At 47.4% G+C, this 24253-nt stretch overlaps 1 protein-coding gene across 3 annotated transcripts in view; it reads right to left on the bottom strand.

Annotated features, from left to right (window-relative positions):
- The window catches only part of mpv17l (MPV17 mitochondrial membrane protein like), a 163168-nt gene that overhangs the window by 28861 nt on the left and 110054 nt on the right, over window positions 1-24253 (bottom strand). For all 3 annotated transcript variants that reach the window (XM_086000792.1, XM_086000788.1, XM_086000791.1), the window contains exon 4: window positions 2935-3049. In XM_086000792.1, coding sequence (XP_085856918.1) covers window positions 2935-3049 — 115 coding nt within the window. The remainder of the gene's footprint in view (window positions 1-2934; window positions 3050-24253) is intronic.

Genomic DNA, 24253 nt, shown 5'->3' with positions numbered 1-24253 from the left:
TCCGCCACACAACCATGTTGACTCTGTCTAATAATATTATGATTTTCTAAGTGCCCTGTTACCACTTCCTTTATAATGGATTCTAGCATTTTCCCAACAACTGATGTCAGGCTAACTGGCCTGTAGTTCCTTCTAATCTACTGTGCCTGTTCTAGAATCTAGGGAATTTTGGAAGATCACAACCAATGCATCCACTATCTCTGCAGCCACCTCTTTTAGAACCCTAGGATGTTGGGCATCAAGTCCACGGGATTTGTCAGCTTTTGGTCCCATTAATTTCTCCAGTACTTTTTCTTTACTAATATTAATTACTTTAAGTTCCTCACTCCCATTAGACCCTTGGCTCCCCATTATTTCTGGTATGTTTGCTGCGTACTGTAAAGACAAATAGAAAATATTTGTTTAACGTCTCTGCCATTTCCTTATTCCCCATTATAATTTCTCCTGTCTTAGCCTCTAAGCAACCCATGTTTACTTTCGCTAACTCTTCCTTTTTATATACTTGTAGAAGCTCTTACAATCTGTTTTTATATTTCTTGCTAGTCTCTCTCTCATATTCAATTTGCTCCCTCTATCAATTTTTTGGTTATCCTTTGCTGTTTCTAAAACCCTCCCAATCCTCAGTCTTACTACTCTTCTTGGCAACATTATAAGCCTCTTTAAATCTAATACTATCCTTAACCTCTTTAGTTAACCACGGATGGATCACTTTCCCCTTGGAGTTTTTATTTCTTAATGGAATGTATATTTATTGAGAATTATGATTTTTTAAAATGTTTGTCATTGCTTATCTACCATCATACCTCTTAATCTAATTTCTCAAACTACCAACTCGCCCCTCATACCTTTGTAATTGGCTTTATTTAAGTTTAATACTCTAGTTTCGTGCTTAAGTACGTCACTCTCAAACTCCATGTGAAATTCTATCATATGTTCGCTCTTCCCCAGAGCATCCCTTAGCATGAGATTACTAATTAACCCAGTCTCATTATACAAGACAATATCTAAAATAGCCGCTTATCTAGTTGCTACCATGACGTATTGTTCTAGGAAACTGTCTCGAATGCATTGCCTGAATTCGTCCTCCAAACTACTTTTGCCAATTTGATTTGTCCAGCCTATATGAAGATTAAAGTCCCCCACAATTATTGTATTATCTTTGTTACAAGCTTCTCTTATTTCTTGATTAATACTTTCCAACAGTATAGTTACTGTTAGGAGACCTATATACTACTCCCACCAGTGTTTTCTGCCCCTTGTTATTTCCTATCTCAAACCATACTGATTCTACTTCCTGCTCTTCTGAGCCAAGATCCTTCCTTACTACTGTCTTTATGTCATCCTCTCTTATCAGGGCTACCCTCGTCACCTCCCCTCCTTTTCTATTTTGTCTGTCTTTTCAAAACCTCAAGTACCCTGGAATATTTAGTTCCCAACCTTGGTCACCATGCAACCACGGGCTGAAAATTCAGTAGGGTTAGCGCCCATTTTGCGGCGCTAGAGGGCCTAGCGCTGCAATGATAGCCGTTTCTGAAATTCACTTCGGCGCTGCCATCGGCGTTAGCCGGTTGCGCTGCGCCGGCACCGATGACGTCATCGGTGTGCGCAGCGTCCTGGTTGCCGTGGCAACGCGCCCGAACGCCGAAATTCAGTTGCGGCCGCCTCGCCCGTGGCAGCCGCAACTAAGACTCTGGCAACCGAGTCTTACACAAGTTAGCGCCGGCGCATTAAGGTCGCGCGGCGGCCGGCCGCTTTCCCGCCGGCCGCCTGCCCGCACCTCCCTCCCCGGACTCCTCCACCCCCCCCCCGCGGAACAGATGCGTCTGGCCTGCAAGCCCGGCACTTGTCCGAGGTGCCGGGCTCATTTTTGAAAAAATCAAACGGCCAGCGATCGGGTGAAGGCAGCGCCTCCTTAACGGGAGGAGGAGGCCTGCACTTCCCCAGCCTGCCGCACCGCATCGGGTGCCGCAGTGCCGGATTAGCGCCGCAATGCGGCACTCAGCGCCCATTGGGAGGCACTCACGCCCGCCAGTAGCGCCGGCAGCCGTCTGGGCGCGGCGCTACTGAATTTTTGGCGCGCGCAAGGGAATTAGCGCCGGCGCTAAATTTCCGGCGCTAAAGCCCTGGCGCGGCGTCAACTCAATTTCTAGGCCCACGTCTCTGTAATGGCTATTAGATCAAACCCATTTATCTCTATTTGTGCCATTAATTTGTCTATCTTGTTACGAATGTTTTGTGCATTCAGATAAAGCACCTTTAATTTTAAATTTTTACAATTTTTCCCTGATTTGACCTTATTCACTGATGCAGTATTACCGTTAAACTCTCTGTCCCTTCCTGTCACACTCTGCTTATCTTTACCCAAATTGCTACACTGCTTGATGGCCTTGACTTTTCTCTTTAGATTTATACATTTCCCCTCACCTGAACCCTACACGAGTTGTAGATAAAGTACTTATTAGACCACATCTAGAAAAACTTCAAATATTTGTTTTGGATAGAAATGTTCAAACTAGGCATTTTTTTAATGAGTGATACATATTTGATTAATAGAACTTAAAACCATAAAACTCCCATAGTGATATGATCCAGCATGGTGTGCAAAGGCGTGTGGCCTGAACTGTGTACACATGAATAACATGGTTCATATCGCAAAGAAGCGCTTTTCTTTTCACATCAACTGATGCTGGTAATCCATCTAAACTTGGCAACAAAAAATGGCCAGTACTATGCAATTGAAGTCGCGGATCCCATTAGCCAATGCTCTTGAACTATTAAATGAGTGATGTCATCAACAATGTTGTTGAGTAGAATTGAACCTCCTTTCTCTCCTTTACTAGTTCAGAACCTATGTCCCACAAGAGGGGATGAAAGCAAACAGATAGAATTTTTTTAATAAATAAACGAAGGACGTTAGCAACATCCAATTTTTACCTTAATCTCTCCACCTCTGCATCTTCCACCAGAAAGTCCCTTTTCTCTACTAATTTCTGGATTTTGTGGATCAGTACATCCTCTTTTTGCTTGTCGTCTTTGTATTTTTCCTTTTCTGTAATGGATATTGATTGCAAAGTGAAGTTAAGACCATTTCAATGCTATACTTTAATGCTGACTTCAATTTACTGCGATGGGAATTAATATAAATCTAAAATTGACTGCTCTAACCTGATGCAGTAATTCACCTTCTTCTATGGCCATGATTGCTAATTTTACTGCCCACACAACTGGTATGTCACAGACTTAACTGATTTTAACTCTGGGCGGGTTTTGGGTGGTGTGAGTTAGAGACTCATCCGCTGCTCCAGAAATTAGGCCTGGGCTATTTTAACTCACAGGCCTCATTTAAATCCCGCCGGCCAACTTCCTGCCCGGAACAAGCGGAAAGTGGCGAAAAATTGCATGGCCCGGAGGACACCTTGCCTACACAAGGTAGGTGGCGGAATCGGCTTCCAGGACCATCTCACGGTGGTCTCACATTGAAGAAGGTGGGGGGGGGGGCATCGGGAAGGGGGAGTCGAGGAAACCTAAGCTTTTGTTGTGGAGCCCGGAGGAGGACGCCTGCTCCTCCTGGCCCCACAAAGGATAGAAAAACCACTTACCTTTTCTGCCTCTTCTTCTTCCTGGCGGGTCCTGACTGGCTTTCACCTGGTGAGAAAGCATTGGTGGTTTCCCCGCTCAGGCCTCAGTTAAAATTGCAGTTGGACCCTGATGATCTCATCAGGACACGAGATGCATATGTAAAGAAGGATCCCGTTGGCTTTGGGCAGGTATCCTTGTCGTCTGCTCGGTGGAGCAGGTTAAAGCAAGGAACAGTGGGATCCTGGAGGTGAGTAACCTCAGTGATCTTAGGTGGCCACCTGCTCGGTTTCCACTGGGCGGGTAGGGTTAAAATCACACTTAAGCGCTAATGGCAACATGTATTTTTCCAGTAGTCATCGAGAGCTACATGTGACGAGTTGCAGAGTCTCTCACTGAGTTACCCACCTAAATAGAAGAAAGTGAATTACTGCAAAGCACGCGATAGCGAATCAGCAGTGCATGTCACACCCCGTTCGGTTTTCTTTTGCATTAACTTCAACATAAAAAATTGGGTGCGTGCAAAACAGGCTGCTGATTCGCTATCGCCCGTTGTGCGCTACTGCCTAAGACCAATTTCACACCCATAGTATCAAATGTCTTTAACCCGGCAGATGCTGAGAAGCATTGATGCCTGACGTTTGGAAGCAGCCACCCCCAATATTGTTCTGTGTTAAGGGGTGGGCCCCAGAGAGCAATACAAGGAAAAACGATTGGGAAACTAAGCGTAAATAAATGTAAATAGCATTTGATTGCCACTTTTTTCTACTCAGCCCCTGTACTGATATTTTTGCCTGCGTGGAATTAGTTGCAATGACACTGTCCTACCTGCCTCAATTCTGCTGGGCTGATGGCTATCTGCAACTTTCCTGGAACAGTTATTTGCACTGTGTGATACCACATTTGAAAAATTACAAAACCAGCTTATTCAGATAAAATTGACTAAATTAAATACATTTTATTTCCTTATGAGAGCTATCAATTGTTCCAAGTGCAACAATAGCAGATACCACAAGATAAGTGCTGTTTTACTTAAAATAACAACAGAAAATGCTGGAAATACTCAGCAGGCCAGGCAGCATCCGTGGAGAGAGAAACAGAGTTAGCGTTTCAGGTCTGGGACCCTTCATCAGAATGTTGTTTTACTTAGCTTTTGGATATTAAACAACAAGATTACAGCCAAAACAATCTTGCTTAATTATGGAAAGAAATGGCAGCAGTTGTATCTACAACCTACTGGTCTTTCTCTGTTAAAATGAAAGGACAGTACTGTGGCGGAGCCACCAAAGGACTCAGATCGTTTGTATATAATTCCTTTCACAACATGTAAGCTGCAGCCTGAGTCTGTATCTGTATTTATACTGTTTAACTGTACAGAGTGTGGTTACTTTAACAGCGCGGTTAAAACGTGATGATGTCACGCCGTTCATCACGTGATCCCCCACTGGCGGGAAGAACGTGATGACGTCAGCCCAGGACCGCCCTAGGCAGTCCTCGTGGAGCCTCTGAAGAGAGCAGACCTACATTCGATGTTATCCTGCAGTTTCTTGTTAAAACCTGTTTGTTTCATTAATGTTCGTTTTGTTTGATTGCCTGAGTCGAACTCAGTCTTTTAGCTAGGAACCCACGTTCCTACATTGGTGACCCCGACTTTCGTGAACGGTTTTCGCGGAAGATCTTCAGCATGGATACGAACGCCATGACTCTGAAACTGCCACAGTTCTGGGAGCAACAACCAGCCGCATGGTTCATCCAGGCTGAAGCCCAGTTCGCCATCCGGAACATCATTGCGGATCAGACCCGTTATTACTATGTGGTCTCCGCCCTCGATAGCGCCACTGCCTCGCAGATCGTCAGCCTTCTCAGTAGTCCGCCTACTGACCCCAAGTATGATACGTTAAAGGCGCGGTTGCTACAGGTCTTCGGCCTCTCGAAGTCAGAACACGCTAGCCGGCTCCTCGCTATGCCCGGCCTCGGGGACTCCAAACCGTCCGAGCTCATGAGCCAAAGGCTCACGCTCTTGGGTGCCAAACCGGAATGCTTCCTCTTCCAAGAGCTATTCCTCTGCCAGCTGCCGGAGCAGGTACAGGCTGCCCTAGCCATGTCCGAGGTTACAGACTGTGCAGAGCTTGCTGCCGACGCAGATAAGATTTTCACTGTAACCCAGCAGTGCTGCGCCGCCACGAGACGCCCATCCCCCGCAGACGCGGCTCCAGGTCCTTTTGCAGCGGGCTGGTGCTCCTACCACGCCCGTTTTGACGCGAAAGCACGACGCTGCCACTCTCCCTGCAGTTTTTCGCCCCAAAAAAAAACAAAGCTCCTGTAGCATTCCTGGCGAAGGAGGACCGGGTCTAACGGGCGCTCCGCGGCTGCGATGGCCATCGGGTCCTCAGGGAAACTACTTTTCATCACCAACTCCCTCTCGGGATGACGTTTCCTTTGCAACACCAGGGCGCAGTGCAGCATCCTACCTGCGTCGAAGCTTGACATTCAAGCTGGGGGACACGGCCTTTCCCTCGAGGCGGCTAATGGCACAGCCATTCGAACTTTCGGAAAGCAGCGGATTCAAATGTGCTTCGGCGGTCAGCGTTTCCATTGGGACTTCGTCACGGCCAAAGTATCGCAGGCCATCCTGGGGGCGGATTTTCTGTGTGCCAACGGCCTCCTCGTCGATGTCCGGCACCGCTGGTTGAGCAACGCGGCCACCTTCCACTCGATCCCGTGCCACCACGGTACCACCGTGGCGCGCGCTAGCGCCTGCGCTTTCCTTTCTCCGGACGACTTCACTCGACTCCTCGGAGAGTTTCCGGAGCTGACCAGGCCCACTTTCTCCTCCTCGGCCACCAAGCATGGTGTGGAACATCATATCGCCACCACTGGCTCTCCGGTTTATGCACGGGCTCGAAGGCTTGAACCCGGCAAGCTCGCGGCTGCGAAAGCGGAGTTCGACACGATGGAGCGGCTGGGGATTATTTGCCGGTCGAATAGTCGCTGGTCTTCGCCTCTCCACATTGTTCCGAAACCGGGCGGCGACTGGTGGCCCTGCGGCGACTACCGATGCCTGAACGACGCCACTACGGTACCCGATCCCGCATATCCAGGATTTCTCGGCCCACTTGGCGGGAAATTCCATCTTTTCTAAAGTCGACCTCGTCCGTGGGTATCACCAGGTTCCCGTGCAACCGCAAGATGTCCCGAAGACCGCAGTCATCACCCCGTTCGGTCTTTTTGAGTTCCTGCGGATGCCTTTTGGTTTGAAGAACGCGGCACAGGTTTTCCAGCGCTTAATGGATTCCATGCTTCGAGACCTTCACTTCATCTTCGTCTACCTCGACGACATCCTCGTCGCCAGTGCTAGCAAGGAAGAGCACATCGGCCATTTGCGAACACTCTTTACACGCCTTAGTCAGCATGGGTTGATCATCAACCCGGCCAAGTGCCAGTTCGGCCTGCAGCGGATCGACTTCTTGGGCCACCGCATTACTTCAGACGGCGCCGTCCCCTTACTGACGAAGGTGGAGGCTGTTACCTCCTTCCCACGCTCGCCAACCATCAAGGCTCTGCAAGAGTTCCTCGGGATGGTCAATTTCTATCACCGATTCGTCCCTAAGGCGGCTCTGCTTATGCAGCCTTTGTATGAGGCCCTCAAGGGCAAGTCCGGGAAGGATCCAATCATCTGGACGGCCGAGATGGACCAGGCGTTCGTCAACACCAAGAGCGCCTTGGCCAATGCCACCATGCTGGCGCACCCGCTTCCAGGTGCCACCATCGCCCTTACCACCGACGCGTCAGACTACGCTATCGGCGCAGTACAGGAGCAGTGGGTGAACGGCACGTGGCAACCGCTGGCGTTTTTCAGCCGTCAACAAAGAAAAAATGAACGAAAATACAGCACTTTCGATCGAGAGTTGCTGGCCCTTTTCCTAGCCGTCCGCCATTTCCGATTCTTATTAGAAGGACGTCCATTCACGGCTTTTATCGACCACAAGCCACTAACGTTCGCCATGGCCAAGACCGCCGAACCGTGGTCAGCTCGTCAACAACGTTACCTGACGTTTATTTCTGAATTCACCACGGACATTCAACATGTGTCTGGTAAAGACAACCTGGTAGCGGATTGCCTCTCTCGCGCGACGGTCCATGCGGTTCACCTTGGGATTGACTACGCCCTCATGGCTGCGGATCAGGCCTCGGACCCAGAGGTCCAATCATACAGAACCGTCCCCTCTAGTTTCCAAGCGGCCGATGTCAGTTTCCAGGCCACAGGCACCACGCTCCTTTGCGACGTCTCCATGGGCGTTCCCCGACCTATCGTGCCAGTCGCATGGCGCCGGAAAGTGTTCGACGCCATACACGGGTTGTCGCACCCTGGTATGAAGGCTTCACAACGGCTCATGTCGGTGAAATTCGTCTGGAAGGGTATAGAGTCATAGAGTCATAGAGTTATACAGCACGGATAGAGGCCCTTCGGCCCATCGTGTCCGCGCCGGCCATCAAGCCCTGTCTAATCTAATCCCATATTCCAGCATTTGGTCCGTAGCCTTGTATGCTATGGCATTTCAAGTGCTCATCCAAATGCTTCTTAAATGTTGTGAGGGTTCCTGCCTCCACAACCCTTTCAGGCAGTGAGTTCCAGACTCCAACCACCCTCTGGGTGAAAAAGTTCTTTCTCAAATCCCCTCTAAACCTCCTGCCCTTTACCTTGAATCTATGCCCCCTAGTTATTGACCCTTCTACTAAGGGAAAAAGCTCCTCAGTATCCAGCCTATCTATGCCCCTCATAATTTTGTACACCTCAATCATGTCCCCCCTCAGCCTCCTCTGCTCCAAGGAAAACAAACCCAATCTGCACAGTCTCTCTTCATAGCTGAAGCGCTCCAGCCCTGGTAACATCCTGGTGAATCTCCTCTGCACCCTCTCCAAAGCATTCACATCCTTCCTGTAGTGTGGCGACCAGAACTGCACACAGTATTCCAGCTGTGGCCTAACCAGTGTTTTATACAGCTCCATCATAACCTCCTTGCTCTTATATTCTATGCCTCGGCTAATGAAGGCAAGTATCCCATATACCTTTTTTACCACCTTATCCACCTGTTCCGCCGCCTTCAGGGATCTGTGTACTTGCACACCCAGGTCCCTCTGACCCTCCGTCTTGCCTAGGGTCTTACCATTCATAGTGTATTCCCTTGCCTTGTTAGTCCCCCCAAAGTGCATCACCTCGCACTTTTCCGGGTTAAATTCCATTTGCCACTGTTCCGCCCATCTGACCAACCCATCTATATCGTCCTGCAGACTGAGGCTACCCTCCTTGCTATTTACCACCCTACCAATTTTTGTATCATCCGCGAACTTACTGATCATACCTTTTACATTCATATCCAAGTCATTAATGTAGACCACAAACAGCAAGGGACCCAGCACCGATCCCTGTGGTACCCCACTGGCCACAGGCTTCCAGTCACAAAAACAACCTTCGACCATCACCCTCTGCCTTCTGCCACTAAGCCAGTTTTGTATCCAATGTGCCAAGGCACCCTGGATTCCATGGGCTCTTACCTTCTTGACCAGTCTCCTGTGCGGGACTTTATCGAAGGCCTTACTGAAATCCATGTATACCACATCCACTGCGTTACCCTCATCCACACACCTAGTCACCCCCTCAAAAAATTCAATCAAATTAGTCAGACATGATCTTCCCTTGACAAAGCCATGTTGACTATCCCTGATTAATCCTTGCCTCTCCAAGTGGAGACTAATTTTGTCCCTCAGAATTGTCAGGCCTCCTCGACGTCTCACTTGGGTTGTTAAAGACAATTCTGGGGGGCACATGTGGCGGAGCCACCAAAGGACTCAGGTCGTTTGTATATAATTCCTTTAACAACATGTTAGCTACAGCCTGAGTCTGTATCTATATTTATACTGTTTAACTCTACAGAGCGTGGTTACTTTAACAGCGCAGTTAAAGCGTGATGACATCACGCCGTTCATCACGTGATCCCCCACTGGCGGGAAGAACGTGATGACGTCATGACGTCAGCCCGGGACCGCCCTAGGCAGTCCTCGTGGAGCCTCTGAAGAGAGCTGACCTACATTTGATGTTATCCTGCAGTTTCTTGTTAAAACCTGTTTGTTTCATTAAAGTTCGTTTTGTTTGATTGCCTGAATCGAACTCAGTCTTTTAGCTAGGAACCCACGTTTCTACAGTACTATCATTCATGGGGAAGGGAAGTCACCTATAGCATTGTAACCAATGACAACATAGATAGAAGGAAAGAACTTGCATCTATATAAACAGGAAATTCATTCCTTCCATATGATTTCTTCAATACAAAGTTCAGTCCTTAGGCAGTTGATGTAATGGCCTCAAGAATGTAGCTGTTCTGATTAAAGGCTGGCTCAAGCGAGCGACTCCCCATTAGACCTCAGGACGTCCCAAAGTGCTTACAGCCAATTAAGTACTTTTAAAGTATAAAGTATAGTCATTGTTGTAATGTAGGGCTTGGAGTGGTTTAGCCCACACCGACTTACCATAAAGACCTCCTACCCCTCCATAATAATAGCCAGCTCCCATGGCTGGTGAACACTGGCACTGTATTATGAGCTGGCTAAAATGCCACCTACCAACTGGAGTGAAATCCATCAACACCACCGTACATCCACAGAACAAGTTCTAGACTATAAGATGTCTGAGATTTGCTGCCGTGAAAGGCCTCAGTCTTAAAGGGCCACTGTCCTCTTGGAAATGCATTTGTCAATCCTTGTTTCATTTGTTTACAAACATATAACGCAATGATGTCAACTGAATTAAAACATCATCATCGTGTTATTTGTGCAATATGCCATTGCAATGAAAATAATGTAGAACTCTTCTGACTCATTTTCCCCTCCTGCCTCAAAAAGAGGTTCAGCAAACAGCTTTTCCAAAAACTGTGCCTCCATAACAAATGACACTTGAATTATTAAAGGTTTGTATTTTTATTAACAGTAACTAAAGGTTTAGTAAAAGCATTTCGCTCTATTGCCTCATACAAACGCAAACCGCTGCTATCTCCCACCTTCACAGCAGAGTCTGGTGATTAGATGGTAACCTTCCTACATCAGGTAATGAATAAAAATGTATTGGATAAACAGCAGCAGGGCAGCTTTGATATATGTGATAGAGGTTGATTGAATTATTCCTAGAGCTTATGCCTTCCTAATTACTTATAGGAAATATATGAAGGGGTTCGATAGGGTAGATATAGCAAAGATGTTTCCACTTGTGGGGGAGACCAAAACTAGTGGCCATAAATATAAGATAGTCACTAATAAATCCATTACGGATTTCAGGAGAAACATCTTTGCTCAGCGAGTGGTGAGAATGTGGAACTCACTACCACATGGAGTGGTTGAGATGAGTAGCATAGATGCATTTAAGGGGACACTGTGGCGGAGACCACATAGGGACAGTAACACAATTCACTATGTATAGCCAATGTTGTTATCGCTCCACGTTATGTACGGAACTTGGTTGGGTTATCGGGGCAGGGTCCCTTTAAGAGTTGCCGATTGTGTGATGACATCATAGCCCTGCGACGAGGCCGAGTCCCTCAGTCCATGCGGAGAGTTAATAAAGCTAACACGTGTTTTTCTTTGCTGTTATGAAAGTCTCACAGTCTGTTTATTTCCAGCGACTCCTACAACACTAGAAAAGTACATGAGGGAGAAAGGAATAGAAGGATATGGCAATAGGGTGAGATCAAATAAGGTAGGAGGAGGCTCGTATGGAACATAAACAGCAGCACAGACCTGTTGGGCCGAATGGCCTTTTTTTGTGCTGTTAATGCTACGTAACATTTGGATTTCTCCCTTCAGGCTTTCACGCACATGATTTTTTTCCCCCTCCATTACAAATGAAGGATTGTTAGGGATGATCTGAACTGGCGCTCCTGGTGAGGAGCAGCACTCACCGGGACTGCTGAGCAGGAAATCAGGGGGGAAAAATTCAGTTGTTTGCGCCTCCTGTTAGCGCCTTAAGAGGGTGCTAATGGGGCGCAAAGCAACTAGCGCCCAGGCGCGGCGATGTTTGTGCCGCTCGTGAAATTGACCAGACATTTTGCTGCGGCGCTAAACACTACCGCCACGATCTCCTGCGCCGGCAGATCGTGACGTCAGTCGAGTGCGCAACGCCCCGGTAGCGCCCCAGACCGGATATTGAGTGGCGCCCCCTGCCTTACCGCCTGCCGCTAACAACGACAGGTTGAGGGGAACGTTTTGCAATCAGGAAGGGACTGGGGGAGCGCTATTTAAAGGCGACCACTTCCTGCCTTTTTTTGTTGGTGACATTTTTGCACCACACATTCTGAGAGAGAGAGGGAGACTTCTGGAGAGATTCAACGCTGTGTGAAGGAGTTTTGGGTATTGAGCAGCACTTTGCAGGTTCATTTTGATTTGCCCTTGTATCGATTTAGAAGAGAATGTGGGGGTTGCACTCTGAGCTCTTTCCCTGGAATTCTCCATTGTTCTTTCCAGCAGATTTGATGTACAGGTCTCTCCAGGCCAAGATTCAAGGCTGCAATGAGCAGGATGTGGATGGAGAGCAAAATCAACCCTCCCCTTTAAGATAACAGAAAATGCTGAAGAAACTCAGCAGGTCAAGCAGCATCTGTGAAGAGAGAAACAGAGTTAACGTTTCAGGTCGATGACCTTTCGTCAGAACTCTCCTTTAAGAACTGGTCACCGCCAGTGTGTCTGTGTTCCATTGCTGACTGACATCACATGAGCTTCGCCAGCGCTCTGAGGTAGCGCCTTGCTCCGTGGCCTTTGCGCCTTAAGACAGGTGTGAAGCGCCTGATTTAGCGCTCCAATCACCTCCAGGGGCGATAAAAGCCAAGTTTGATGTCGGAGGTGATAATTAGCGCCAGGTGCTAAACTTTGCACACGGCCAATAATGGCACCCCAAACGGGGCGATACTGAATTTTTCCCCCCAGGTGCCTACAGGCTTTCATTTTTTGTCCATTTAAATTAAAGGGCGGAAAACCCTGCAATTTCCCGAACAGTGTTCCTTGTGAGGGCTGCTCTTCGCTGAGAGCCCCTAATTGGGGATCATCCCTGTTCGGTACGCCTATAGTTTAAGTTACATAGCCTGTGGAACTAGTTGTTTCAACGTCATCAATTTATAATCAGAGTCGTTCTTGAAGTGTCAGCTTTTTGGGGGCTGTGTTAGTTTTATTGAAACTGTGAGTTCGTTTTTGCTAGCGTGCTAGGTCGGTATTTTGGGACAATCTGTTACATCTGTCATACCCACTCATCTGAATGGAAATGGAAACAACTCGGTTAATGGTCCACTAGACTAGCTATTAAAAAATGTACTTCAAACATTTTTTTTTAAGTACCCACTAGAGAACAAGGGCAAAATACAATCTCATTTCACAATAATATCACAAAAAATTGAATAAATAAAGCACACAGCTCATACAAGGTTTTTTTATTCAAACTCGTTGAAAGGCCCGTTACTTTTACTGTGGTATCACTGCATCAGCGTTGGTGTGCTTCCAATTTATTTTTATTCTTTTTTTAGACATGAATTTATTCTTTACATAAACAACACAACATTTCCATGACTGCACATTGATTAAAGTATTTGAATCCCTTAAGTGGAAACTTTTAACAGAGCTCTGGAAATCTGCAGAGCCATTTTGTTATTTATAGATTTCCCAAATTATATTCCCCAGTACATTAATTTATCCATTTTCCATGAATTATTGCAGCACCACGAATACATAATGCGTTTCTTATACAACATGACCACTTTCAAGAGCAAACATTATATTTGGAAATTATCTTTTTCAAGGTTCCAAAGTGATAGGCATCCGGAAGGTAACCACTTAAAGCATGATTCTACTGTCAAAACCTATTACAATCCCCTAACATTACTGCTTATTTAACTCTGTTTCTCTCTCCACAGATGCTGCCTGACCTGCTGAGTGTTTGCAGCATTTTCAGTCTTTATTACCACTGATTGGTCTTTTGATCACAAGGTCACAATATAATTAAAGGTGAGGGAAGCCATTTAGCCCATCTTAATTCATCCGTCCAGAGGTATCCTTGTGTCCGTCCACTGTACCATCCAATTGTTTCTTAAATAATTCCAAGGTTTCTGCCTCCATTACTCTATCTGGAAGCTTATTGCACATGTTGATCACACTTAAGAACATAAGAACATAAGAAATAAGAGCAGGAGTAGGCCATTCGGCCCCTCGAGCCTGGAGTAGGCCATTCGGGCCCTCGAGCCTGGAGTAGGCCATTCGGTCCTTCGAGCCTGGAGTAGGCCATTCGGCCCCTCGAGCCTGGAGTAGGCCATTCAGCCCCTCGAGCCTGGAGTAGGCCATTCGGCCCCTCGAGCCTGGAGTAGGCCATTCGGGCCCTCGAGCCTGGAGTAGGCCATTCGGTCCTTCGAGCCTGGAGTAGGCCATTCGGCCCCTCGAGCCTGGAGTAGGCCATTCAGCCCCTCGAGCCTGGAGTAGGCCATTCGGCCTCTCGAGCCTGGAGTAGGCCATTTGGCCCTTCGAGTCTGCTCCGCCATTCAATAAGATCATGGCTGATCTTCTACCTCAACTCCACCTTCCTGCACTATCCCCATATCCCTTGATTCCCTCAACGACTGAGCATCTACAGCTCTCTGGGGTAGAGAATTCCAAAGACTCACCACCCTCCTGAGTGAAGACATTTTTCCTCATCTCAGTCCTAAATGGCCGACCCCTTATTCTGCGACTGTGACCCCGTGTTATATCTGAAGAGAACGTTTCTGAAATCTGATATTCAGAAACATGGCTAAATCCAGAGATTAGTATTGTTGTTTTCTACCTCCCACAGGATCAACTTCTTAATTTGTGCTCTTTTTTAAACACACTATATCCCTGAAAGTGATACTCATTTCCATTCTCTGGATTTAGCCATGTTTCTGATTCTCAGTTTTTTGATTACATCAGCAGTGTAAACCGTACAGATCAAGTTAAGCTTTATCATTTTGTGGTTGCTGTCCCCCAGGAATGCTATGATTTTCATTTCCTGTACATTTTCTGAATCATTAACGAATACCAGATAGAGATGAGCATTGCATCTCGTGGCTTCCTGGACACATTGGGTGAAGAAGCAGTCATGCACGAGAATACCAACTCTGATTTCCCAGTTATATTAAATTGATTAACGACTCCCAACAAAATAAGTTTCTTATTCTCACATACCTTTTTGATCTCTTCATAGAGCAAATTGCCCCATTTTTTATGCTGACCTGGTGCTCTACAGCATAGTCCTAATGTAAGCTTGGATTTTATAGCTTTGGTGAATGTCTGCCCAAAGTAGTTCATTTTGTAGATTTCTACCTCCCACAGGATCAACTTCTTAATTTGTGCACTGTCTTTTCTAAACACTCTGGGCTAGAAATTAGTTCTGGCCAAGAAATGGGCAGTGTTTAGACTAAAAATGGTTAAGTAGCCCCACCTAAAAATCGTCTAGGCTGCACGCAAAATTCATCCTCACTCCTCATTAAAATGATTGCAGTCATGATTCTCGTCTAAAAGCTCAAGCTCACTGGCATTACACTGAAAAGCTGGACCACTATCGGGGGCAGTCTAAACGCAAGTAATGATTGCCACAGGCTTTTTCGCTACTTAAAGGGGAGGTTCATTGATGCTGCAGCACCTCGTTCTCAGCATTATTGGGTGTGCAGCTGCCTCAACAACCGTAAGAAGCAGAAGAAGGAGCACTTAATTACAGATCCTGATGGCAACTCACCACCCCAGGGAGAGAGCCCGGAGGTTTTCCGATGAAGTTTTGGAGGTCTTTTTAGCAGTTGCGAGGTGGGCGATCCTGTACCCGACAACCTCGCCACAAGTCTGCAAGACTATCATCGAATCATAGAATGGTTACAGCACAGAAGGAGGCCAGTCGGCCTGTCGAGCTAATGTCGGCTCTCTGCAAGAGCACTTCAGCTAGTTCCACTCCCCCGCCCTTTCCTCGTAGCCCTGCAAATTTTTTTCCTTCAGGTACTTATCCAATTCCCTTTTGAAAGCCACGATTGAGTCTGCCTCCACCACCCTTTCAGGCAATGCATTCCAGATCATAACCACTTGCTGTATAAAAAAGATTTTCCTCATGTGGAGGGAGGTGGCACACCACGTCATGGGCAGCACTGTGGACCACAGGACCCATACCCAGTGCAGGAAGAAGTTTAACAACCTCACACGGGTGGTCAGGGTGAGTGACGGCTTCAACAAATGCTACATACCACCATCTGTACAAGCTTCACACACTGCTCAATGCACCACACCCCCAGTACTCACCCACCAACAATCTCTACCTAGCAACACTCACACCCACATCGCAGACCTTGCACACAATGACAGCGATTCAACTATGGCAGGCACAAGGATCATTAATTATTAGAATTCATGTGATGTGTGTGATATGTTTATAGATAGATTAATTGTGTTTGGAACATTGTGGTCTCTCTCATTTCACCTTTGCGCGCAGGAGGACGCTGTGATATGGCGTGAGACTGGGATGGTATGACGGGGATGTGATGAGCTACGGGGATCTGGGGTTTCATTCATTTGAATTGCAGTCTGATGAGCTGGTCATGGAAATCCAGTCGGAAGGCCGATTTTCTTGCTGCCTCCGCCGTCCCTCCTGTTCCTCCTCCTCGTCCTTCTCCACCTCGTCCTCTTTCTCCTCGTCCTCTTCCTGAGGTGGTCCCGCAATCCCTGCTGGAAGGGCTGTGCCCTTATGATGGCCAAGTTGTGGAGCATGCAGCAGACCACCACAAATTGGGACATCCGCTCTGGCAAGTATTGGAGAGCTCCTCCCGAGCGGTAAAGGCAGCGGAACCGTTGTTTCAGTAGTCCGATGGTCTGCTCGATGATGTTCCTGGTGGCAGCATAGCTCTCATTATATATGAGTGCTGGGCACGAGTGTTGGGGTTGCGGAGGGAAGTCATGAGCCAGGTGGAGAGTGGGTAGCCCTTGTCTCCGAGCAGCCACCGGAGCTTGACATGGTGGCTGGAAGAGTGCTGGCACAGGATGAAGGCAGGATAGCAGGCATTGACGTTGAGGATTCGCTGTGTGTGGTCGCACACCAACTACACATTAAGTGAGTGGTAGCCTTTGCAGTTACGGAAGATCTCAGGATTGTTATGCAGTGCCCGCAAAGCCACGTGGGTGCACTCAATGACGCCCTGCACCACGGGGAACCCCACTTTCTTGTCAAAGCCACATGTACGCTCATCCTGCTTCTCTCTGATGATTAGGAAGCCAATGTAGTCCCTTCTCCTGCTGTAGAGAGCCTCAGTGACCTCCCGGATGCAGCGATGAACAGCGAACTGCGAGATGTTAGATATGTCTCCTGCTGCAGACTGGAAGGATTCGCAGGCAAAGAAATTGAGGGTCACGGTGACCTTGACTGCCACTGGAAAAGCCGTGGTCGCCCTGGTTGCAGGAGTTGGCATAGTTCTGTGACCATCTCCTTGGGTGATACATTGTTCCTGGCTTAATTGAAGGTAGAAGTGATGTCAGAATAACCTAGGAAGGTAAGGCCTCCTATTGAGAGCCCTGATGGCCCTCCTCCTCCCTCTACACACATGTTCCCGTCTTTCTCGCTGCCTCCGCCGTAGATCCCGGAGGGCGAGGTCCACCTCCAGTACTGCCCCCATGACTTTTAGCAAGTGTTGTAGGTTGAAGCTTTTCAGAAATAATTATGGAGCTTTCACAACATTCCCTGATACCAAAGAGCCTTGAAATTATTAAATAAAACTCTTGCAGTAGCAGAAAGTAGCACACAGCCACTCAAACTTCAAAAACCTGTCAGGTCTGCGTGATTGGTGATGATCCCTTTAAATAGCATCGCTGGAGCCAGCTTCCTGTTGCTGCGCGCCACCTCAACCTGTCATTGTTTTCTCCAGCCGCTAAGTTCATTGGCTGCAACAAAGTTGGGAGATCGGGCGTCAAGTGAATGTTGCACACTCACTGATGTCACGATCTCCGTGATGCCGAGGTCCCCAGCGATCGAGGTCAGCGGCAGCGCTACCGGCAAGACCGATATGGCGTCCAGCGCTGGAACCAGCAGCAGGTGTTGTTAGAGCCCTCAACGGTTTTTAGCGCCATCTCGTGGCGCTAACGTGTGGTGCAAACCACTCGAATTTCTCCCCCTTAATATCCATGAACATTATATTCATTTCCATTCTCTGGATTTAGCCATGTTTATGATATTCCCACTACATTGTGATTACTTACTGCTTCTACAGCCTCTGATTCTAACATTCATGTATATACATCTTTTTATTACAGATTTCCCTCCTCTCACGTTCTCCGGTGTTTGCCTGTTCATGGGGGGCAATTTTAACCTAATCCGCCTGTCGGGAAACTGATTTTACTCTCCATTGAAGTCAACAGTCAGTAATATTGGGTGGGGTGTAAAGTTACCCCCTGGTCTCTGGTTCATGTGTGGCTCTCTGGGTAGCTGAGTGAGAATTGTTTTATAATCACTGTTTGAGTTTCTGTACAAGAGCTTGTACCAGCCCATGTATCCAGTTGGCAAAGCCGTGCCTGAAATCACTTACTGACTGATAATGGGACTTTAATTATCCATGCCCCATTATCCGCAATCGTTATTATTGAAGAATCTCCATGGATAATGGGAGACTGGTGGGAGTTGGGGCTTCCATCTCTTTTTGTTTTAGTGCCAGCAAGGTCAACTGGTTCTACACAGCTTATTAATCAACTGATCTGCTGGCTCACAGCTCTCCCCCGCTCCTCCCCCCCCCCCCCCCCCAACCATACAGTTCCCTGCCACTCCAACTGTCGGACCTGCCACAGACCCAACATTGCCAGTCAAACGTCAACCTGAAGTGAGCACCATTGGGATTACACCCTCACCTCCAACAATCTCATCAGTAGCCTCAACCATGCTGATCTCGGCAAGGCCACTGACTTGCAAATCAATACAATCTGTTTAAATATGCTCCCATGATGGTGAGGATTGACATTAAAGTCGGCAATCCTTTTAAGATCAGCATTGTGGTGGGAGTGTTGTGGAAACAGTTCTAGTTGCTCTCTCTGGTCTGCCAGCTGGAGCAATGGGTGGGCGTGTGGGGGAAGATGTGAGCCAGATGATCAGCTGACTGATAGCCAGTCCGGTTGGCAGGAGGAACGGAGCTCAATGCTGGGAAAAGGCAGAGCAATCAACAGCGTTCAGTACATTGACGACTTTCAATTATCTGCCTGGGATGTCCTCCGTTATGGCAGATAATTAAGGTTCCAGTGTATTTTATTAAGTTAGCAAGTGTTACAGAATTTGCGAAAATAGACAAACACATATAAAATAAAAATATTGGAAGGGTCAAAGGGCCTGGTTTAGCCTGCGATGGTGGCCGAAGAGGCGGATGGACTCTAAGGGAAGGGTACAGAAAATGGGTATTATCTGGTTGGATAAGCAGTGCTGCCCGTGGAATAAATTCAACACCGCAGCTCACACTAAGCACACAGTGGCATAGAATGACACACTAGAAATTATTGGCCTGATTTTAACCTCCCTCTCACCTGACAGGAACGATGTGGCCATGGAGTTATGATGGCGGGGGCGGGGCATTCGCACCACATTCCCAACACTTTCTCACCCTCCATCTTAACTTGCCTGAATTCAGGTATGGGAAGGCTGCCCACTTTAATGGAGCTGGGGGCCTAATTTAAATGGTGAAGTCTCATCCCAATGATGTCATCGGGATGTGCACGCCATTTTAACTGCGGGCCCAACTAAGGCCAGTACAGTTTTGCAGCCTCCAGCTTTTGCAAGCAGCATCCTGGCCACAGGAGACCTAGGTACGTTAACTTTGTTTTACTTTTTATTGGATACTTGTGCAACCCCTGACCCAGGCTCCCCACCCCCACCCCCAAATTTCAACTCCCACCCACCGACAATGAAATTATCCCTGCCGACTTCGGGCGGGAGTCACTGTAGGGGCATTCAAATGAAGCCCAGCAGTTAAAATCTCCTGGGCCTCCCACTGGAGGGGTGGGGGCGGATGGATCGCTGGCTGCTTTGGCCCCGGCAGTCCCGATTACTGCCCGAGTTAAAATCAAGGCTATATTGTTTCTATGTAGCTCACAGCACCAACACTGCTACAAATCACAAGAGCAGGCAATAAACACAATTTATTCCCAAAGCCCACAAAAGAACAAGGCAGCAATTCTATATAATGAATAGGAATGCTGGAACTTCTTTTAAAAAAAAGAACAATATAATAGTAGGGATGACTTATCCACTGGTGCAACTTGCCAGCAAAGTATCAGCTGTGGCTCAGTGGGTAGCACACTCACCTGTGAGTCAGAAGGTTGTAGGTTCAAGTCCCACTCCAGGGACTTGAGCACATAAAGCTAGGCCGACACTCCAGTGCAGTGCTGAGGGAGTGCTGCACTGGCGGAGGTGCCGCCTTTCGGAGAAGACATTAAACCGAGGCCCCGTCTGCTCTCTCGGGTGGGCGTAAAAGATCCCATGGTACCATTGGGACCAACGACATAGGTAGGAAGGGGGATGAGGTCCTGCATCAAGAATTTAGGGAGCTAGGTAACAGATTAAAGAGCAGGACCTCAAAGGTTGTAATCTCTGGATTACTCCCAGTGCCACGTGCTAGTGAGTATAGGAATGGGAGGATAGAGCAGATGAATGCGTGGCTAAAGAGTTGGTGTAGGGGGGAGGGTTTTACTTTCCTGGATCACTGGGCCTGCTTCTGGGAAAGGTGGGACTTGTACAAGTCGGACGGGTTGCACCTGAACCAGAGCGGGACAAATATCCTTGCGGGGAGGTTTGCTAGCACTGTTGGGGGGGTTTAAACTAACTTGGCAGGGGGATGGGATACAGAGGGGAGCTGAAATAGGGGGTGATGTGCTGCCAATTATAGAGAAAAAAACAAGTCAGCTTGGTAGACAGGGCAAATATATAAGGGGAAGGCTGGATGGCATCTATTTTAATGCAAGGAGTCTTGCAAATAAGGTGGATGAACTGAAGGTGTTGATAAACACATGGGAGTATGATATTGTTGCTATCACGGAGACATGGTTGAGGGAGGGGCAAGACTGGCAGCTCAATATTCCAGGGTACAGAATCTTCAGGCGAGACAGAGGGGGAGGTATAAGAGGAGGGGGTGTCGCAATATTAATTAAGGAGTCAATAACTGCAGTAAGGAGGGATGATATATTAGCAGGTTCCTCTAATGAGGCCATATGGGTGGAGCTTAAAAACAAAAAGGGGGCAAGCACTTTGCTGGGAGTGTACTATAGGCCTCCAAACAGTCAGGGGGAGATAGAGGAACAGATATGTAGGCAAATCTCAGAGAAATGTGCAAATAATAGGGTAATAATAATGGGGGATTTCAACTTCCCCAATATTAACTGGGATAGTCAGAGTGTGAAAGGCTCAGAGGGTGTAGAATTCTTAAAGTGCATCCAGGAGAGCTTTTTGAGCCAGCATGTAGAAAGTCCTACAAGAGAGGGGGCGGTACTGGACCTAATTCTAGGGAATGTGGCCGGCCAAGTGGAAAAAGTGCTAGTAGGTGAGCACTTTGGTGACAGTGACCATAATATGGTAAGATTTAAGGTGGTCATGGAAAAGGACAGGGATGGGCCGGAAATAAAGGTTCTAAATTGGGGGAAGGCCGATTTTAATAGGATAAGGCAGGATCTGGCCAAAATGGACTGGGATCAGCTACTTGTAGGAAAATCCGCATCAGAGCAATGGGAGGCTTTCAGAAGGGAGATTGGGATCATACAATGGCAACATGTTCCCGTAAAGGTCAAGGGTGGTTCCAAAAACCACAGGGAACCTTGGATGTCAGGGGATATACGAGAATGGATTAGGAAAAAAGGAGGGCTTTTGGCAGATACAAAAGGCTAAAGACGGAGGAAGCCCTAGAGGAGTACAAAAAGTGCAGGGGGATACTTAAAAAAGAAATTAGGAGATCAAGGAGGGGCCATGAAATAACACGGGCGAGCAAAATAAAGGAAAATCCTAAGATGTTTTATAAGTATATTAAGGGTAAGAGGATAACTAGGGAAAAATAGGGCCCATTAGGGACAAAAGTGGCAATCTGTGTGTGGAGCTGGAAGATGTAGGAGGGGTTCTAAATGAATTTTTTGCATCTGTTTTCACTATGGAGAAGGACGATGTAGACATAGAAATAGGGCGGGGGGATATGCTCGAACATATTCACATCGAGAGGGAGGAGGTATTGGCGGTTTTAGCTGGCCTAAAAATGGATAAATCCCCAGGCCCGGATGAAATGTATCCCAGACTGCTGTGTGAGGCAAAGGAAGAGATTGCAGGGGCTCTAACACATATATTCAGGACCTCTCTGGCCACAGGGGATGTGCCAGAGGACTGGAGAACCGCTAATGTAGTACCATTATTCAAGAAGGGAAGTAGGGAAAAACCGGGGAACTACAGGCCAGTGAGCCTAACATCAGTGGTAGGAAAATTATTGGAAAAAATTCTGAGGGACAAAATTTGTCTCCACTTGGAGAGGCAAGGATTAATCATGGATAGTCAACATGGCTTTGTCAAGGGAAGATCATGTCTGACTAATTTGATTGAATTTTTTGAGGGGGTGACTAGGTGTGTGGATGAGGGTAACGCAGTGGATGTGGCATATATGGATTTCAGTAAGGCCTTCGATAAAGTCCCGCACAGGAGACTGGTCAAGAAGGTAAGAGCCCATGGAATCCAGGGTGCCTTGGCACATTGGATACAAAACTGGCTTAGTGACAGAAGGCAGAGGGTGATGGTCGAAGGTTGTTTTTGTGACTGGAAGCCTGTGGCCAGTGGGGTACCACAGGGATCGGTGCTGGGTCCCTTGCTGTTTGTGGTCTACATTAATGACTTGGATATGAATGTAAAAGGTATGATCAGTAAGTTCGCGGATGATACAAAAATTGGTAGGGTGGTAAATAGCGAGGAGGGTAGCCTCAGTCTGCAGGACGATATAGATGGGTTGGTCAGATGGGCGGAACAGTGGCAAATGGAATTTAACCCGGAAAAGTGCGAGGTGATGCACTTTGGGGGGACTAACAAGGCAAGGGAATACACTATGAATGGTAAGACCCTAGGCAAGACGGAGGGTCAGAGGGATCTGGGTGTGCAAGTACACAGATCCCTGAAGGTGGCGGAACAGGTGGATAAGGTGGTAAAAAAGGCATATGGGATACTTGCCTTCATTAGCCGAGGCATTGAATATAAGAGCAAGGAGGTTATGATGGAACTGTATAAAACACTGGTTAGGCCACAGCTGGAATACTGTGTGCAGTTCTGGTCGCCACACTACAGGAAGGATGTGATCGCGTTGGAGAGGGTGCAGAGGAGGTTCACCAGGATGTTACCGGGGCTGGAGCACTTCAGCTATGAAGAGAGACTGGGCAGATTGGGTTTGTTTTCCTTGGAGCAGAGGAGGCTGAGGGGGGACATGATTGAGGTGTACAAAATTATGAGGGGCATAGATAGGATGGATGCTGAGGAGCTTTTTCCCTTAGTAGAGGGGTCAATAACTAGGGGGCATAGATTCAAGGTAAAGGGCGGGAGGTTTAGAGGGGATTTGAGAAAGAACTTTTTCACCCAGAGGGTGGTTGGAGTCTGGAACTCACTGCCTGAAAGGGTTGTGGAGGCAGGAACCCTCAACATTTAAGAAGCATTTGGATGAGCACTTGAAATGCCATAGCATACAAGGCTACGGACCAAATGCTGGAATATGGGATTAGATCAGACAGGGCTTGATGGCCGGCGCGGACACGATGGGCCGAAGGGCCTCTATCCGTGCTGTATAAGTCTATGACTCTATGACTATTTCGAAGAAGAGCAGGGGAGTTATCCCCAGTGTCCTGGCCAATATTTATCCTTCAACCAACATCACTAAAAACAAATTATCTGGTCATTATCACATTGCTGTTTATGGGTGCTTGCTGTGTGTAAATTGGCTGCCGCGTTGCCCACATTACAACAGTGACTCCAGTTCAAAATTACTTCATTGGCTGTAAAGCGCTTTGGGACATCCAGTGGTCGTGAAAGGCGCTATAGAAATGCAAGTCTTTCTTGTATATCAGAACTTAATGGACTTTGTTTTGAATTTCTCCTTCAAACACATGCAAAGATTGAGATTTTGCACTGGCCCGTTCTATGATGTTGGATAAACATAAATCCCTCCCACTCATACATTACAGAATTGCGCAGTAGTGACTGAGACAGAGTAAATTATTGGTGTTGCTGCATAACTGCACCGCGACAGTTTGGCACTGACATAACAACAGAAAATGCTGGAAAAACTCTGCAGGCCAGGCAACATCCGTGGAGAGAGAAATAGGGTCAACGTTTCAGGTCGAAACCCTTCGTCAGGAAATGAAACAGATTGAAACGTTGACTCTATTTCTCTCTCCACAGATATTGCCTGGCCTGCTGAGTTTTTCCAGCATTTTCTGTTGTTATTTCGGATTTCCAGCATCCGCAGTATTTTGCTATCGTAATAAGAGTTTGTAAATATAAGCACTTGTAAGTCATCACTTTTAAAAGAAAACACAATTAGCCCTTTTCCATTTGCTTCAGGAGTTATTTCCTCTGGGTGTATGCTGCAGCAATGGTGTTGTCACCTCACATGTCGCTGCACTA

This window comes from Somniosus microcephalus, chromosome 11, assembly GCF_052327205.1.
Source record: "Somniosus microcephalus isolate GS21.2 chromosome 11, FLI_Smic_1.0, whole genome shotgun sequence".
NCBI classification, from domain to species: domain Eukaryota; kingdom Metazoa; phylum Chordata; class Chondrichthyes; order Squaliformes; family Somniosidae; genus Somniosus; species Somniosus microcephalus.
This window is presented reverse-complemented; position numbering and strand designations above follow the sequence as displayed.